The sequence below is a fragment of the Schistocerca serialis genome, chromosome 5 (assembly GCF_023864345.2).
Source record: "Schistocerca serialis cubense isolate TAMUIC-IGC-003099 chromosome 5, iqSchSeri2.2, whole genome shotgun sequence".
Classification (NCBI taxonomy): domain Eukaryota; kingdom Metazoa; phylum Arthropoda; class Insecta; order Orthoptera; family Acrididae; genus Schistocerca; species Schistocerca serialis.
In genome coordinates, this window is record NC_064642.1 from 491,452,340 (window position 1) to 491,466,198 (window position 13,859).

The 13,859-nt window shown below is 36.7% G+C and overlaps 1 protein-coding gene across 2 annotated transcripts in view; it reads left to right on the top strand.

Moving 5' to 3' along the window:
- Nucleotides 1-13,859, top strand: part of LOC126480784 (uncharacterized) — a 351,871-nt gene that overhangs the window by 224,384 nt on the left and 113,628 nt on the right. For both annotated transcript variants that reach the window (XM_050104096.1, XM_050104095.1), the window contains exons 7-8: nucleotides 850-950; nucleotides 11,215-11,410. In XM_050104096.1, coding sequence (XP_049960053.1) covers nucleotides 850-950; nucleotides 11,215-11,410 — 297 coding nt within the window. The remainder of the gene's footprint in view (nucleotides 1-849; nucleotides 951-11,214; nucleotides 11,411-13,859) is intronic.

Consider the following 13,859-nt stretch of genomic DNA (forward strand, 5'->3'; position numbering starts at 1 on the left):
AAAATATATGTACAGCAGAAAGATCAACAATATCAGCTATTTGACATCCATTGTCATATAAAGGTCTCCTAAAGGCTACTCCATCCCTTACAGTCTTCAGTTACACAATTCGTGTTACTTCTTCCTTTTTTCCAAGTTACCTTTCCATCACTCACTACTTCATTATCTCAGTCTTTTCTTGTCTTGTGGTATCCAGCAAAGAACTTCCTTGGTCTGTGGACCACCCATTTGCCAGGCTACATGTCCTGTTTATTTCATTTTTCATTTCAGATGTAACTACATCTTTGCTTTTAGAATGTTCCCTGATCCATTTGTTTGTTCTCGTAATTCTTCTTCGTAATTCTCAAAATGCACTTTCTGCTACCTTCAGTTTCTCGTAAAAAGTCTTACATCTTGTTGCCGTAACACAAATCTTGTAATGCACAGCAACTGTAAAAGTCTTTTTCAGGCACATTGTAAGCATAGTATTGAAAATCTCTGGCAATTTTTACTATTTCTTTTTCTGTTCATCAAGTGATTATTCAAATGCCTTAAATACAACAACTCATTAACTAGTTATGTGACTTCATTGTTAATGTTTACAATTTCCTTTGAATGTGTCCATTACACAAAGCTTACACCCTACTGCAATATAATGAGTACAGACTATAATTTTAAGAAAACACAAATTTTAATTGGAAAAAGAAAAAAATTTTGCTGTGTTTGTGAAAAAAGAAGCTGATATAAAGCATTATATCAAATGGAACACAGATTTTTATTAATAATGTATAGAGTGATGCTTGTGAAACAAGAGAGAGATTTTGTGTGTGGAAAGATCAGACACATTCTAACAGTCATTTTTGTGTGCAGGTATAATGAGAAGTAATCACGTAAGGAAAAAATGGCAGTATAGTTCCACATATGATGATCAGCTGAATAACAACACAGAATCTGTAAATAAAATGGCTATGGTAAGTAGTTTACTTTTACTATAAATTTTAAACACAATACCAGTCTCCTTTGCATTGCATTTACTCTGCTGCCCAATGTCAGTGTGTGTGTTCTTCTTTAGCAGCGTATGAAAAGACACTGTCTTAAGATTTACGATGGAAAAAAATGTTCTACTTGTGAAAGAAACAATCCCAAGCCATCTTAAATTATTTTAGTTTATGTATCATGGCTGGTAGAAAACATAACAACAGTTTAAGCCAAATAATGTTTGTTTCATAGAAGGTCTGACATCTTTGCACACAATAAAACAAGAAACGTAGGTTCATAGGTTCATAAATTTCCCAAAACAGGCTCATTTTAAAATACTGGCAGGATGATATCAGCAAAGGACATAAAATTTAATACAAAAGAATAGTCTTTGTGTAAAAGAGAATAATTAAAATTTAATAACTTGCCTATACCATGATAAGTAGAGATCTTGGGGTAGAAGGATGAGGGAAGGAAACTTCTGTGGACTCGATGGAGATACCGTACTTCCAGCATCCTTATGAGATGGCCATTTGTGTGCAGACTCTTTTATAGTTGTACATTATGTTCTGGAAGTTGAAAGTCACTGCTGTAGGGCTGCACACTTTAAAAAATTTGTCTTTAACTAAGAGATGAGCAAGGGTTGCAAATTCTCCAAATGAACTATAGGCTTACTCTATGCACAAAGAATTTGTGATCATCATTTTTCATTGAAATTCACTTAATATTCAAATTTGCACAGGTATTTTTCAGCAACAATAACTACAAATGAAGTATACAGTAAAGAGGGTGTGATTCTGAACTGTATAATCCATGTCTTCATTGATTGACTGATTGATTTTTTTTTATTGGTCTAGTTTTATCAAACAGCACAAATTGTACAACCTACATTGGATAGGTCAAAGGAAAGTTGCAATAATACATAGTTTTAGCATATAGTAGGCAAATTAAAATAAGGTACCTTTCATTCAATTTAATTTCTAAGTAACTTCTTAGTTACATATTCAGAAATTCTCTTACAAAATAGAAACAGTGCTTTATTAGAAATACCTTTAGTTTAATTTTAAATGTTTGTTACGTAGCAATTTTTATTTCTTCTGGTATCTTATTGTGTAACATTACACCAGTGTTTCTGCTCCTCTACTAGTGTGTTGTCTTGTAATATTTCTTATGTATATTTGATTTCCCTCTGTGCAGTAGTTGTATATATTTTTGGTTCTGTATTAGTTTGCCTATTTTCAAGGCCTATTTTCAAGGGGTAAAATACAGGGAGCGAAAGGCTATTTACAATTTGTACAGAAACCAGATGGCAGTTATAAGAGTCGAGGGACATGAAAGGGAAGCAGTGGTTGGGAAGGGAGTAAGACAGGGTTGTAGCCTCTCCCCGATGTTGTTCAATCTGTATATTGAGCAAGCAGTAAAGGAAACAAAAGAAAAATTCGGAGTAGGTATTAAAATTCATGGAGAAGAAATAAAAACTTTGAGGTTCGCCGATGACATTGTAATTCTGTCAGAGACAGCAAAGGACTTGGAAGAGCAGTTGAACGGAATGGACAGTGTCTTGAAAGGAGGATATAAGATGAACATCAACAAAAGCAAAACAAGGATAATGGAATGTAGTCTAATTAAGTCGGGTGATGCTGAGGGAATTAGATTAGGAAATGAGACACTTAAAGTAGTAAAGGAGTTTTGCTATTTTGGGAGCAAAATAACTGATGATGGTCGAAGTAGAGAGGATATAAAATGTAGGCTGGCAATGGCAAGGAAAGCGTTTCTGAAGAAGAGAAATTTGTTAACATCCAGTATTGATTTAAGTGTCAGGAAGTCATTTCTGAAAGTATTCGTATGGAGTGTAGCCATGTATGGAAGTGAAACATGGACGATAAATAGTTTGGACAAGAAGAGAATAGAAGCTTTCGAAATGTGGTGCTACAGAAGAATGCTGAAGATTAGATGGGTAGATCACATAACTAATGAGGAAGTATTGAATAGGATTGGGGAGAAGAGAAGTTTGTGGCACAACTTGACCAGAAGAAGGGATCGGTTGGTAGGACATGTTCTGAGGCATCAAGGGATCACCAATTTAGTATTGGAGGGCAGCGTGGAGAGTAAAAATCGTAGAGGGAGACCAAGAGATGAATACACTAAGCAGATTCAGAAGGATGTAGGTTGCAGTAGGTACTGGGAGATGAAAAAGCTTGCACAGGATAGAGTAGCATGGAGAGCTGCATCAAACCAGTCTCAGGACTGAAGACCACAACAACAACAACAACATTTATTTTTTGTGGGAGTTGGGGAAATTAACCACTTACTTATCCAAAAATTCATCTTAATTCATAAATGAATAAGCTTGGAACATTCAGGACACCCAGTTCAGTGAAATGAGATTGACAGGACTCCATATATTTAAGGCCACAAATTATTCTTAGGGCTCTTTTTTGCATATTAAAAACCTTTATGCTGTGAGTTGAGTATCCCCAAAACATGTTGCCATGTAGAAGCAGTGGGTGGAACGGCATGTAGTATGCCTGCAGTGCTGTTATTTTGCTTGTTGTAGACCTTATTATTCTTAGACCATAGCATACAGGTTAAAATTTCCTAGATGAGTTATTTATATGTGAGTCCCACTTTTTTGCTGAACCCACAGACCCAAAAATTTTGTGACACTTACATTTTCTGCGGATCATTTTTCAATCAGGCTAGAATACAGTTTGATTAGATGGAGGAAATAAATCAAAATTGACACATATAGTTTTTTTCAGTATTTACAACGAGTTTGTTTTTGGTTGTAGAGCAGTTAGTCTTTTCATAGAACTGTCTACTGCTGACTGCAGGGTTTCTATGATCGAAGCAGTAAGAAATATGCTGAAGTTATCAACAAATAGGATAGTTTTTGTGGGCTCATATATTCAAAAACATCATCCATACAAATCAAGAAGAGTAATGGACCTAAGATTCAGCCCTGCAGTACACCATATTTGATTGATAATTCCCTAGAAAGGAAGAAATTGCTACATGTTTTATTCTCCTGTTAGTGTCGAATTCAGTGAAGTATACTTTCTGCCTGCAGTTTTTAAGGTACAGACACAACCAGCTATTTGCTGCTCTTCCTTACTCCTTGTCTTTTTTTAGAGCAGAATATTATGGTCCAGAACATCAAAAGACTTTTGACAAGTCTAGAAAAGTGCCTGCAACTAATTTATGGTGAAGAACGAATTTTAAAGCACACACTAAGATTCAGAATTTCTAAAACGATGTTGTATGGCAAGAGGAGAATATTTATTTGTGTTGTTGTTGTAGTCTTCAGTCCAGAGACTGGTTTGATGCAGCTCTCCATGCTATCTATCTTGTGCAAGCTTCTTCATCTCCAAGTACCTACTGCAACCTACATCCTTCTGAAACTGCTTTGTGTATTCATCTCTTGGTATCCCTCTACGATTTTTACCTTCCAAGCTGCCCTCCAATACTACATTGGTGATCCCTTGATGCCTCAGAATGTGTCCTACCAACCAGTCCCTACTTCTAGTCAAGTTGTACCACAAATTCTCCTTCTCCTCAATTCTGTTCAATACCTCCTCATTAGTTATGTGATCTACTCATCTAATCTTCAGCATTCTTCTGTAGCACCACATTTCGAAAGCTTCTATTCTCTTCTTGTCTGAACTATTTATCGTCCATGTTTCACTTCCATACATGGCTACACTCCATACAAATACTCTCAGAAACGACTTCCTGACACTTTAATCTATACTCGATGTTAACAAATTTCTCTTCTTCAGAAACGCTTTCCTTGCCATTGCAAGTCTACATTTTATATCCTCTCTACTTCGACCATCATCAGTTATTTTGCTCCCTAAATAGCAAAACTCCTTTTCTACTTTAAGTGTCTCATTCCTTAATCTAACTCCCTCAGCATCACCCGAGTTAACTCGACTACATTCCATTCTCCTCGTTTTGCTTTTGTTGATGTTCATCTTATATCCTCCTTTCAAGACACTGTCCATTCCGTTCAATTCCTCTTCCAAGTCCTTTGCTGTCTCTGACAGAATTACAATGTCATCGGCGAACCTTAAAGTTTTTATTTCTTCTCCATGGATTTTAATACCTACTCCGAATTTTTCTTTTGTTTCCTTTATTGCTTGCTCAATATACAGATTGAATAACATTGGGGAGAGGCTACAACCCTGTCTCACTCCCTTCCCAACCACTGCTTCCCTTTCATGCCCCTCGACTCTTATAACTGCCATCTGGTTTCTGTACAAATTGTAAATAGCCTTTCGCTCCCTGTATTTTACCCCTGCCACCTTCAGAATTTGAAAGAGAGTATTCCAACCAACATTGTCAAAAGCTTTCTCTAAGTCTACAAATGCTAGAAAAGTAGGTTTGCCTTTCCTTAATCTAGCTTCTAAGACAAGTCGTAGGGTCAGTATTGCCTCACGTGTTCCAATATTTCTACGGAATACAGACTGATCTTCCCCGAGGTTGGCTTCTACCAGTCTTTCCATTCGTCTGTAAAGAATTTGCGTTAGTATTTTGCAGCCGTGACTTATTAAACCGATAGTTCGGTAATTTTCACATCTTTCAACACATGCTTTCTTTGGGATTGAATTTATTATATTCTTCTTGAAGTCCGAGGGTATTTCGCCTGTCTCATACATTTTGCTCACCAGATTGTAGAGTTTTGTCAGGACTGGCTCTCCCAAGGCTGTCAGTAGTTCTAATGCAATGTTGTCTACTCCAGGGGCCTTGTTTCAACTTAGATCTTTCAGTTCTCTGTCAAACTCTTCACGCAGTATCATATCTCCCATTTGATCTTCATCTACATCCTCTTCCATTTCCATAATATTGCCCTCAAGTACCTTGCCCTTGTATAGACCCTCTGTATAATCCTTCCATCTTTCTGCTTTCCCTTCTTTGCTTAGAACTGGGTTTCCATCTGAGCTCTTGATATTCATACAGGTGGTTCTCTTTTCTCCAAAGGTCTCTTTAATTTTCCTGTAGGCAGTATCTATCTTACCCCTAGTGAGATGAGCCTCTACATCCTAACATTTGTCCTCTAGCCGTGCCTCCTTAGCCATTTTGCACTTCCTGTCGATCTCATTTTTGAGACGTTTGTATTTCTTTTTGCCTGCTTCATTTACTGCATTTTTATATTTTCTCCTTTCATCAATTAAATTCAATATTTCTTCTGTCACCCAAGGATTTCTACTAGCCCTCATCTTTTTACCTACTTGATCCTCTGCTGCCTTCACTACTTCACCCTCAAAGCTACCCATTCTTCTTCTACTGTATTTATTTCCCCCATTCCTGTCAGTTGCTCCCTTATGCTCTCCCTGAATCTCTGTACAACCTCTGGTTCTTTTAGTTTATCCAGGTCCCATCTCCTTAAATTCCCACCTTTTTGCAGTTTCTTCAGTTTTAATCTACAGGTCATAACCAATAGATTGTGGTCAGAGTCCACATCTGCCCCGGGAAGGGTCTTACAATTTAAAACCTGGTTCCTAAATCTCTGTCTTACCATTATATAATCTATCTGAAACCTGTCAGTATCTCCAGGCTTCTTCCATGTATACAATCTTCTTTTATGATTCTTGAACCAAGTGTTAGCTATGATTAAGCTATGCTCTGTGCAAAATTCTACCAGGCGGCTTCCTCTTTCATTCCTTAACCCCATTCCATATTCACCTACTATGTTTCCTTCCTTTCCTTTTCCTACTATCGAATTCCAGCCACCCATGAATATTAAATTTTCGTCTCCCTTCACTACCTGAATAATTTCTTTTATTTCATCATACATTTCTTCAGTTTCTTCATCATCTGCAGAGCTAGTTGGCATATAAACTTGTACTACTGTAGTAGGCTTGGGCTTCGTGTCTATCTTGGCCACAATAATGCATTCACTATGCTGTTTGTAGTAGCTTACCCGCACTCCTATTTTTTTATTCATTATTAAACCTACTCCTGCATTACCCCTATTTGATTTTGTATTTATAACCCTGTATTCACCTGACCAAAAGTCTTGTTCCTCCTGCCACCGAACTTCATTAATTCCCACTATATCTAACTTCAACCTATCCATTTCCCTTTTTAAATTTTCTAACCTACCTGCCCGATTAAGGGATCTGACATTCCATGCTCCGATCCGTAGAACGCCAGTTTTCTTTCTCCTGATAGCGAAGTCCTCCTGAGTAGTCCCCGCCTGGAGATCCGAATGGGGGACTATTTTACCTCCGGAATATTTTACCCTAGATGACACCATCATCATTTAACCATACAGTAAAGCTGCATGCCACCGGGAAAAATTACAGCTGTAGTTTCCCCTTGCTTTCAGCCGTTCGCAGTATCAGCACAGCAAGGCCGTTTTGGTTAGTGTTACAAGGCCAGATCAGCCAATCATCCAGACTGTTGCCCCTGCAACTACTGAAAAGTCTGCTGCCCCCCTTCAGGAAACTCACGTTAGTCTGACCTATCAACAGATACCCCTCCGTTGTGGTTGCACCTACAAAGCACTATCTTTATATTTAATGCACTGATCCCATTCAGCAGAACCTCTAGTTTGCTCAGGAAGATTGACACACTTACTCTTGATGCTGTACATATGCTAAGAATTATGATATTAAGCTTTGGCAGCTTAGTAATGGGAAGTTGAAAGTCTTTTTCAGTCGGGTCAAAATAACTTTTATTGACATCACAAAAATTTATTTGCTGTTTGACAGTGATAACAGAGCCCCATGTTTGAAGAAATCTCAGCTAAAATTACTTGCTGAGACTGAGATTAATTTTACTTTGTTATTTCATAGCCAATATTCAGTAATGCAAATTACGTCTACATTTAGTTTATACTGTAGGGCAATATGGTAATTTTATTCATGAGTAACTGAAAATCAAGGCATAATACAACAAAATCTGGATACTTGGAGACTTTGGTTGAAACAGTTTCTATTCCTTTTTCTAATGGCATTTCTAATTCAGCACTTACCTGAAAGAAATTCCAGTGTCTTTGAGTAAACCAGGAGAAAAGTTATGGGTAACTCAGTTCCATTTGGGTCATTCAGCGGGCTGAGCCATTTGATGCACCACAGTATAGCCCCCATGTGTTCACAGATGTAGGTAAGAGGCAGATTGTTTTAAAAATGGATCTATCTTGTTAGAAAAATTTACTCAAATAAATGAAATTGGTTTTCATGATATCACACTACTAGCTTACAAATCTGACATTGCCCCACTATTCATATTGCCAATTTTGTGTTGGAAATGAGAACAAAAAAGGAATGTGTTTGTGGTTTAATATCCCAAACAGCTTCTGTATGCTGAGTGCAGCTGCTTTGCATGTCTACAATCGTACAATCACAGTGTCTCTCCTCTCTTCATAGTCTATAGATGGTGATTGTTTTTGCCTACAGCCATTTGCACTTTGCAGTTGAAAGCTGTCAAAAGTGCTGCCAAGTATCAGAGATTTCTTTAGCTTGACTCGAGTGTGGGAGTGACATATTAGTAGTAAAGAGTAAATATATTAAAACTTCATACATGATGTGACATTTTTTCATGCTTCTCAGTGTTTGACATAATACCTCTTCAACTGCGTGTCGTACAGTGGTATATTTGTATAGGTACATTCAGCTGCATATTTGGATACTGTCTGCAAAGCATGTTGTGAATAGATTTAGTAGCAAAGCAGTAATAAATTTAAACATTATGCACAATGTGACAGTTTTTCACACATATCAGTGTTTGACAACCTATCTCTTGAACTGTGTGTGGTAACATGGTATAAATTTGTAGATACATTTAACTACACATATGGATACTGTCTGTGAAATTTATTGTGAATAGATTTAGTATCCCAGAAGTAATAAATTTAAAAATCACACATGGTGTGGTAGTTTTTCATGCATCTCATTGTTTGACATCATATGTCCTGAATTATGATAGGCAGGTAGTTCTTACCCTGACAGGGATTGTTGCCAGACACTAAGGGATATGTACACCAAGTTTGATTGAAATTGGTTCAGTGCTTTAGGAGGAGATGTGGAAAACCTGCACATATGTTTTTACAATATATATGGATTAATTATTTCAAGAGTCTCTTAGCTCCTTTTTTTAAGTGAAGAGTAAAGAGGGAAATATGCAGCTAACTTGCCAAACAGTGAGTGAATTATATTTTCTTGTGTATTTTCAATTGTTATTGTCATATAGTTCCTGGGTAATGTTGCCCTCTGTTCAGAATACCATATCAGAGATCTGAAGGTGTTAACTTATAAAATACCCAGAATTCATTCCATATTTGGAGCTATATCTTTTCTGCTTTCTTAGTGATTAAATAAATTGCTAGGGGAAAATGGTTAGTGATGTAAAAGTGATTTATGAAAGTGAGATGTAAAAGTTGAGCATGCAAGTGAAATCTTTTAATTAATTTTTTTATCCAGCATCCTTTAAAGTTTTTAGTATGACCTGATAGGTGGACTGCAAGCTTTCATTTACAACTTAAAACATCAGAAAAGATTCATTTTTGGGATCAGTTAAATGTAGTTTGAATAAAACACATTATGAGAGATTATAGGTGCTCTATTCTACTTCTTTAGATCTGCTACACAGTTTTTCCATCTTTGTAGAGTAAGCAGGAATTTATCAGCTGTGTTCTAATTATCATCCTCTTCTCATCTGATTACCATGTGATTCTTGATAATACTTTTATCTTGTCACACTTTTTGTTTTGTAACAAATTTTTGAGGCTCAGTGTATTACTTACTATAATTATTTAGGAAAGTTTTTGAATAATTTATTGTTGCTCATAGTTAGCTTCTACTTTATTTATTATTGTCAAAGAATTAATTGAATTGATCTGTTGGAAAAGGAGTCACTTTTTTGTCAAATTACGCTTACTGGAGTTAACTGATCTTGTCATTTGGTATAACGGGGGGTCATGTACCATCAAGAGAAGCACTCGATAGAAGGATATTGAATTAGGAAAGGGGCCATGTCTGTGTAAACAAGCCTGTAGTGGAGCTGTTCCAATAAAAAAGAAGAATCTAAACTATGTAAAGAAAATTTTACAGTACATACCTGACAATCAGAAACTATTTTATAACGGTAGCTGCTAGTGGCCAGCAAAGGATGGATAAGATAAATGTGGAGCATATCCCCCTTTATGTAAAATGAAGGTGGAGGAGGGAGAGGGGAAAGTAAGTGAGGAAACTGTTGATGTCAGCTGCATCGGGTCTTCATGCAGAATCAGCAGCAATGATTGCAAATGGGTACCAGACCGGGACATGAACCTGGGATCGTTTGCTTACTAGGTAGTTGTGTTAACCACTATGCCACCCAGACACAATGTTTATCAAAATTGTGCCAACTGTCTTGGCACAACTCTTGGCCAACCCACATTTCCACATATCTCCACCTATCTGCAGTGTCCGTCCATGTCCTCCGTGTGTGCTACTTTGAGATCCCACAGGAGGTCGAACATTTTTGTGTATCCACACTGAAAGTAGTGAATTCATTGCCTGTTAAGGCAAATCAATTATATGAATATGTTGTGTCTGTTTTTCGGACATGAAAGAATAGACATCACACATTCATATCATACATACCTATGCTGTATTTTACCAGTGGTTGGGTGCATTATGAATAAATCTATATGCTCATACCACACTCTTTTATTGCTATAATCAACATGACTAATATAAACTTGCATAACACAATCCCTACATTGTAAGCAGAATGCCAGTTGCCTCATCATCATCATCAAGTTCAGAAAGGGGTTATCTCCAGACATTCAAACTTGATTACTGACCACAGTTGATGGCTAGAGTATGTTGTTATGGTGGATATTATTTCACCCTGGAGCCAATTGTTACATGGCAACTCCACAGCATCATGCTTAAACCTATTCTGTAGTAAAATGGTTTTTCTTTTTTCTCTTTCTTGAAAAATTTGCTTTCTGGAACATGACCCCTTTTCCAACTCACCAATTCAATTAGAATCATATCAAATCATGTGTAAATATTTCTTTCACGTATTATTACTCATGAATTGTGACATTTTATTTTCCTTGCCTTGTATTCTTTGGTAAGATATTGTGTGCAATATTACATCACGCAAAGAACTTTGTTGATGATAAGGATCGTTATGAACAGTGAAAACAGTTTACTTTTTAATGTATCACAAATCACTGTTGTTAATGGGAAACAGAAATGTGTAACATATATGACTAATTAATAGAATCTTTATTTTGACTGAATCATGCTATTTATCTAGGGTCCTGAGCCTTTATGTGAGGAGAGTTTGTGTTTACAAAGTAAAACTTACAATGAAGACACCAACAAAGCACTTATTTCAGCAAGTCACTTGAATAGTGATAAAACTGCATCCAAGTATAGCACTGTTAACAACAAAAAACAGTTACAAGATGTTTCCAATGGTAATTTAAATGGTGCTGTTCCATCTGATACGGGTAAGATAAGTTCTATATCTAAATTTTTCTCTGTATATGACAACTTTTCTGTCTCTTCTCTACGTAGCTAAGAACTATTTTGTTACTTGTGCCTCGCATTGTATAATTGATATTATTAGAAATAGTCAACTAGAATTTCATTTTGTTCATAGGTTCTTCCAACATTGATTGGTAGAAAAATTTAATGTTGTGAACTTGAGTTTACCTGCATATAAAATATTCAGACAACTTTCAGGAATGCTGGTGGGTGAAGTCTTTGACAACCACTATTATTTCAACAGGTGCACACTCTTGTCTTTTTCAAATTATAAATGCTATGTGAGAAGGGTACGCAAGGAAATTCAAAATCATGTTATACAGAGCACATGAAGAAAGACCCCTCCCCCAACTCACACACACACACACACACACACACACACACACACACACACACAGAGAGAGAGAGAGAGAGAGAGAGAGAGAGAGAGAGAGAGAGAGTCTCCCTCTCTCTGAACACTACCTCCTCAGCATGACCAAAGATGACCAATGTGATAGTGAACATTAATCACCAACGAGTGAGATAGCATTCATTCTGTCCCCGTGTTATTTGACCAGGGAGACAGCAGAATTTAAACAAAAACCACCACCTCTATTTATAAGGTCTCTTGCTAATATAATCTCAAATGCTTCCTTATTTATGCCATCCTAGTAGCTGGAAGTGCGTGCCAGTATCTTATGTGTAGTTGTGTTCTACAGGATAATCAGTGCCAAGGTAATGTTCTGGGATAGCAGATTTTTTAGCTGTTGTAAATTTATATGACACTTATGCACAGTATACCATTCCTCCATGGTTCCGAAAGTCTGACCCGTCTTATTACATGCCACAACTGCAGTGGATATTGTTGATAACCACATGATGCAAAGCAAGATCATCATTATGGGACCTAAAAGGACCTTAATCTTAGATGGAGGTCCAGAAGGTTGCAAGAACACATTCACATCATGCTTCCGCAGGGTACAACCATTCCTATTGGAAAACTTACCTGTGTAAGGGAAAAAGGCTGTAGACTTTTTGTGGTACCTTGTAATTTTCACCACCCGCCCATTTCCTTGTTGGTCGATAGCATAATGTGTATCTGATCTGTCTTTCACTATAACCATTCTAGTGAAAGGTCACTTTTATGTGGGCTAACTCAGCTGACAAACTTTCATTGTCTGAGATGTTGTGGACTCTACAAACCAAGATACAAAGTATCCTTCATACTAAACCAGATGTCGACAGCTATCAGTCTGAAGATATAAGTCAGTGTGAGTTTGCTTCTCATAAATTGCATTTCAGAAATCTTTCTCCTTATCAACATATCAAGGAGGGAAAGGCAGCTATCATTTTCTCACTCTGTCATGTAGCAAATATTCAGTTGGAAATTCAGATTTTCTATAAAGCTGTTTAAATTCTCACATCCATGAGTCCAAACAAGAAAAGTATTGTCTACATATCTGAAAAGGAGGAGGTTTCAGTGTCCCCCAACTCCAGGGCATGTACCTCAAAATCTCCCACGTACAGTTTGGCAAAAATGGGTGATAAAGAACTCCCCCATCACAACTCCATCTGTCTGTACATAAGAATCAACACATGTCAAAAAAGGTTCCTTAATTCTACATCAAACCTAACCTCAATTGGAGAAATGTGAATGAAGAGAGACACCACATAGAAACATAGGAAAAAATCACAGACATTGAAACACAATCCCTCTAATTGATCTAAGAAGTATGCTGAGCCCTTAATGTGATGCACTCACAACCCAACAGATGAATAGTGATGTGGAAATGGAAGTGGATTAATAATTGCTTGAATAATTGGAAAAACTGATTAAAAAGAATAGTTGAGAAAATCTTGAAGGTAATTTATGAATCTGTGTACAATCTTGGGTGAACTTTAATGGATGCCAATATCAACAGACCTTGAATGTCATTATATTAAAGGTCAATAAACTAATTGCATTATGTATGGTACCATATAATCACCGCAAACATTGAAGTTGTCAGTCTGTCTATAAGTTCTCTAACACAAGAAGCACAATATTTTAAGCATAAGTAAATCGAGTTCAATAGGTGCCTATCAAGTCTGAGTCATTACCTTCACATTAATTCCATTGTGTTTAGTCTTGAGTGTGACAATGTTTATGTAGGGACACTCCTCTAGATATGGTGTTAACTACTCTTGTCTGCACTGAACTTCTTGATCCAGGATCTCAGCGGCGAGTGAAATGATGAACGTATAGGATTTGAACTTATTACTGTGCAAATAAATATTCCTTTTCTAATAACTTTTTATAATACTTTTAATGAATGGTTAAAATACACATTTTTAACAATGCTCGTATGATGGGTCCAAGCATACGTCTATACGCTACCACTTCCTGAAATGAAAGGGTGAAGGTACATGAATTAATAAATTGAAGAGTGAAGA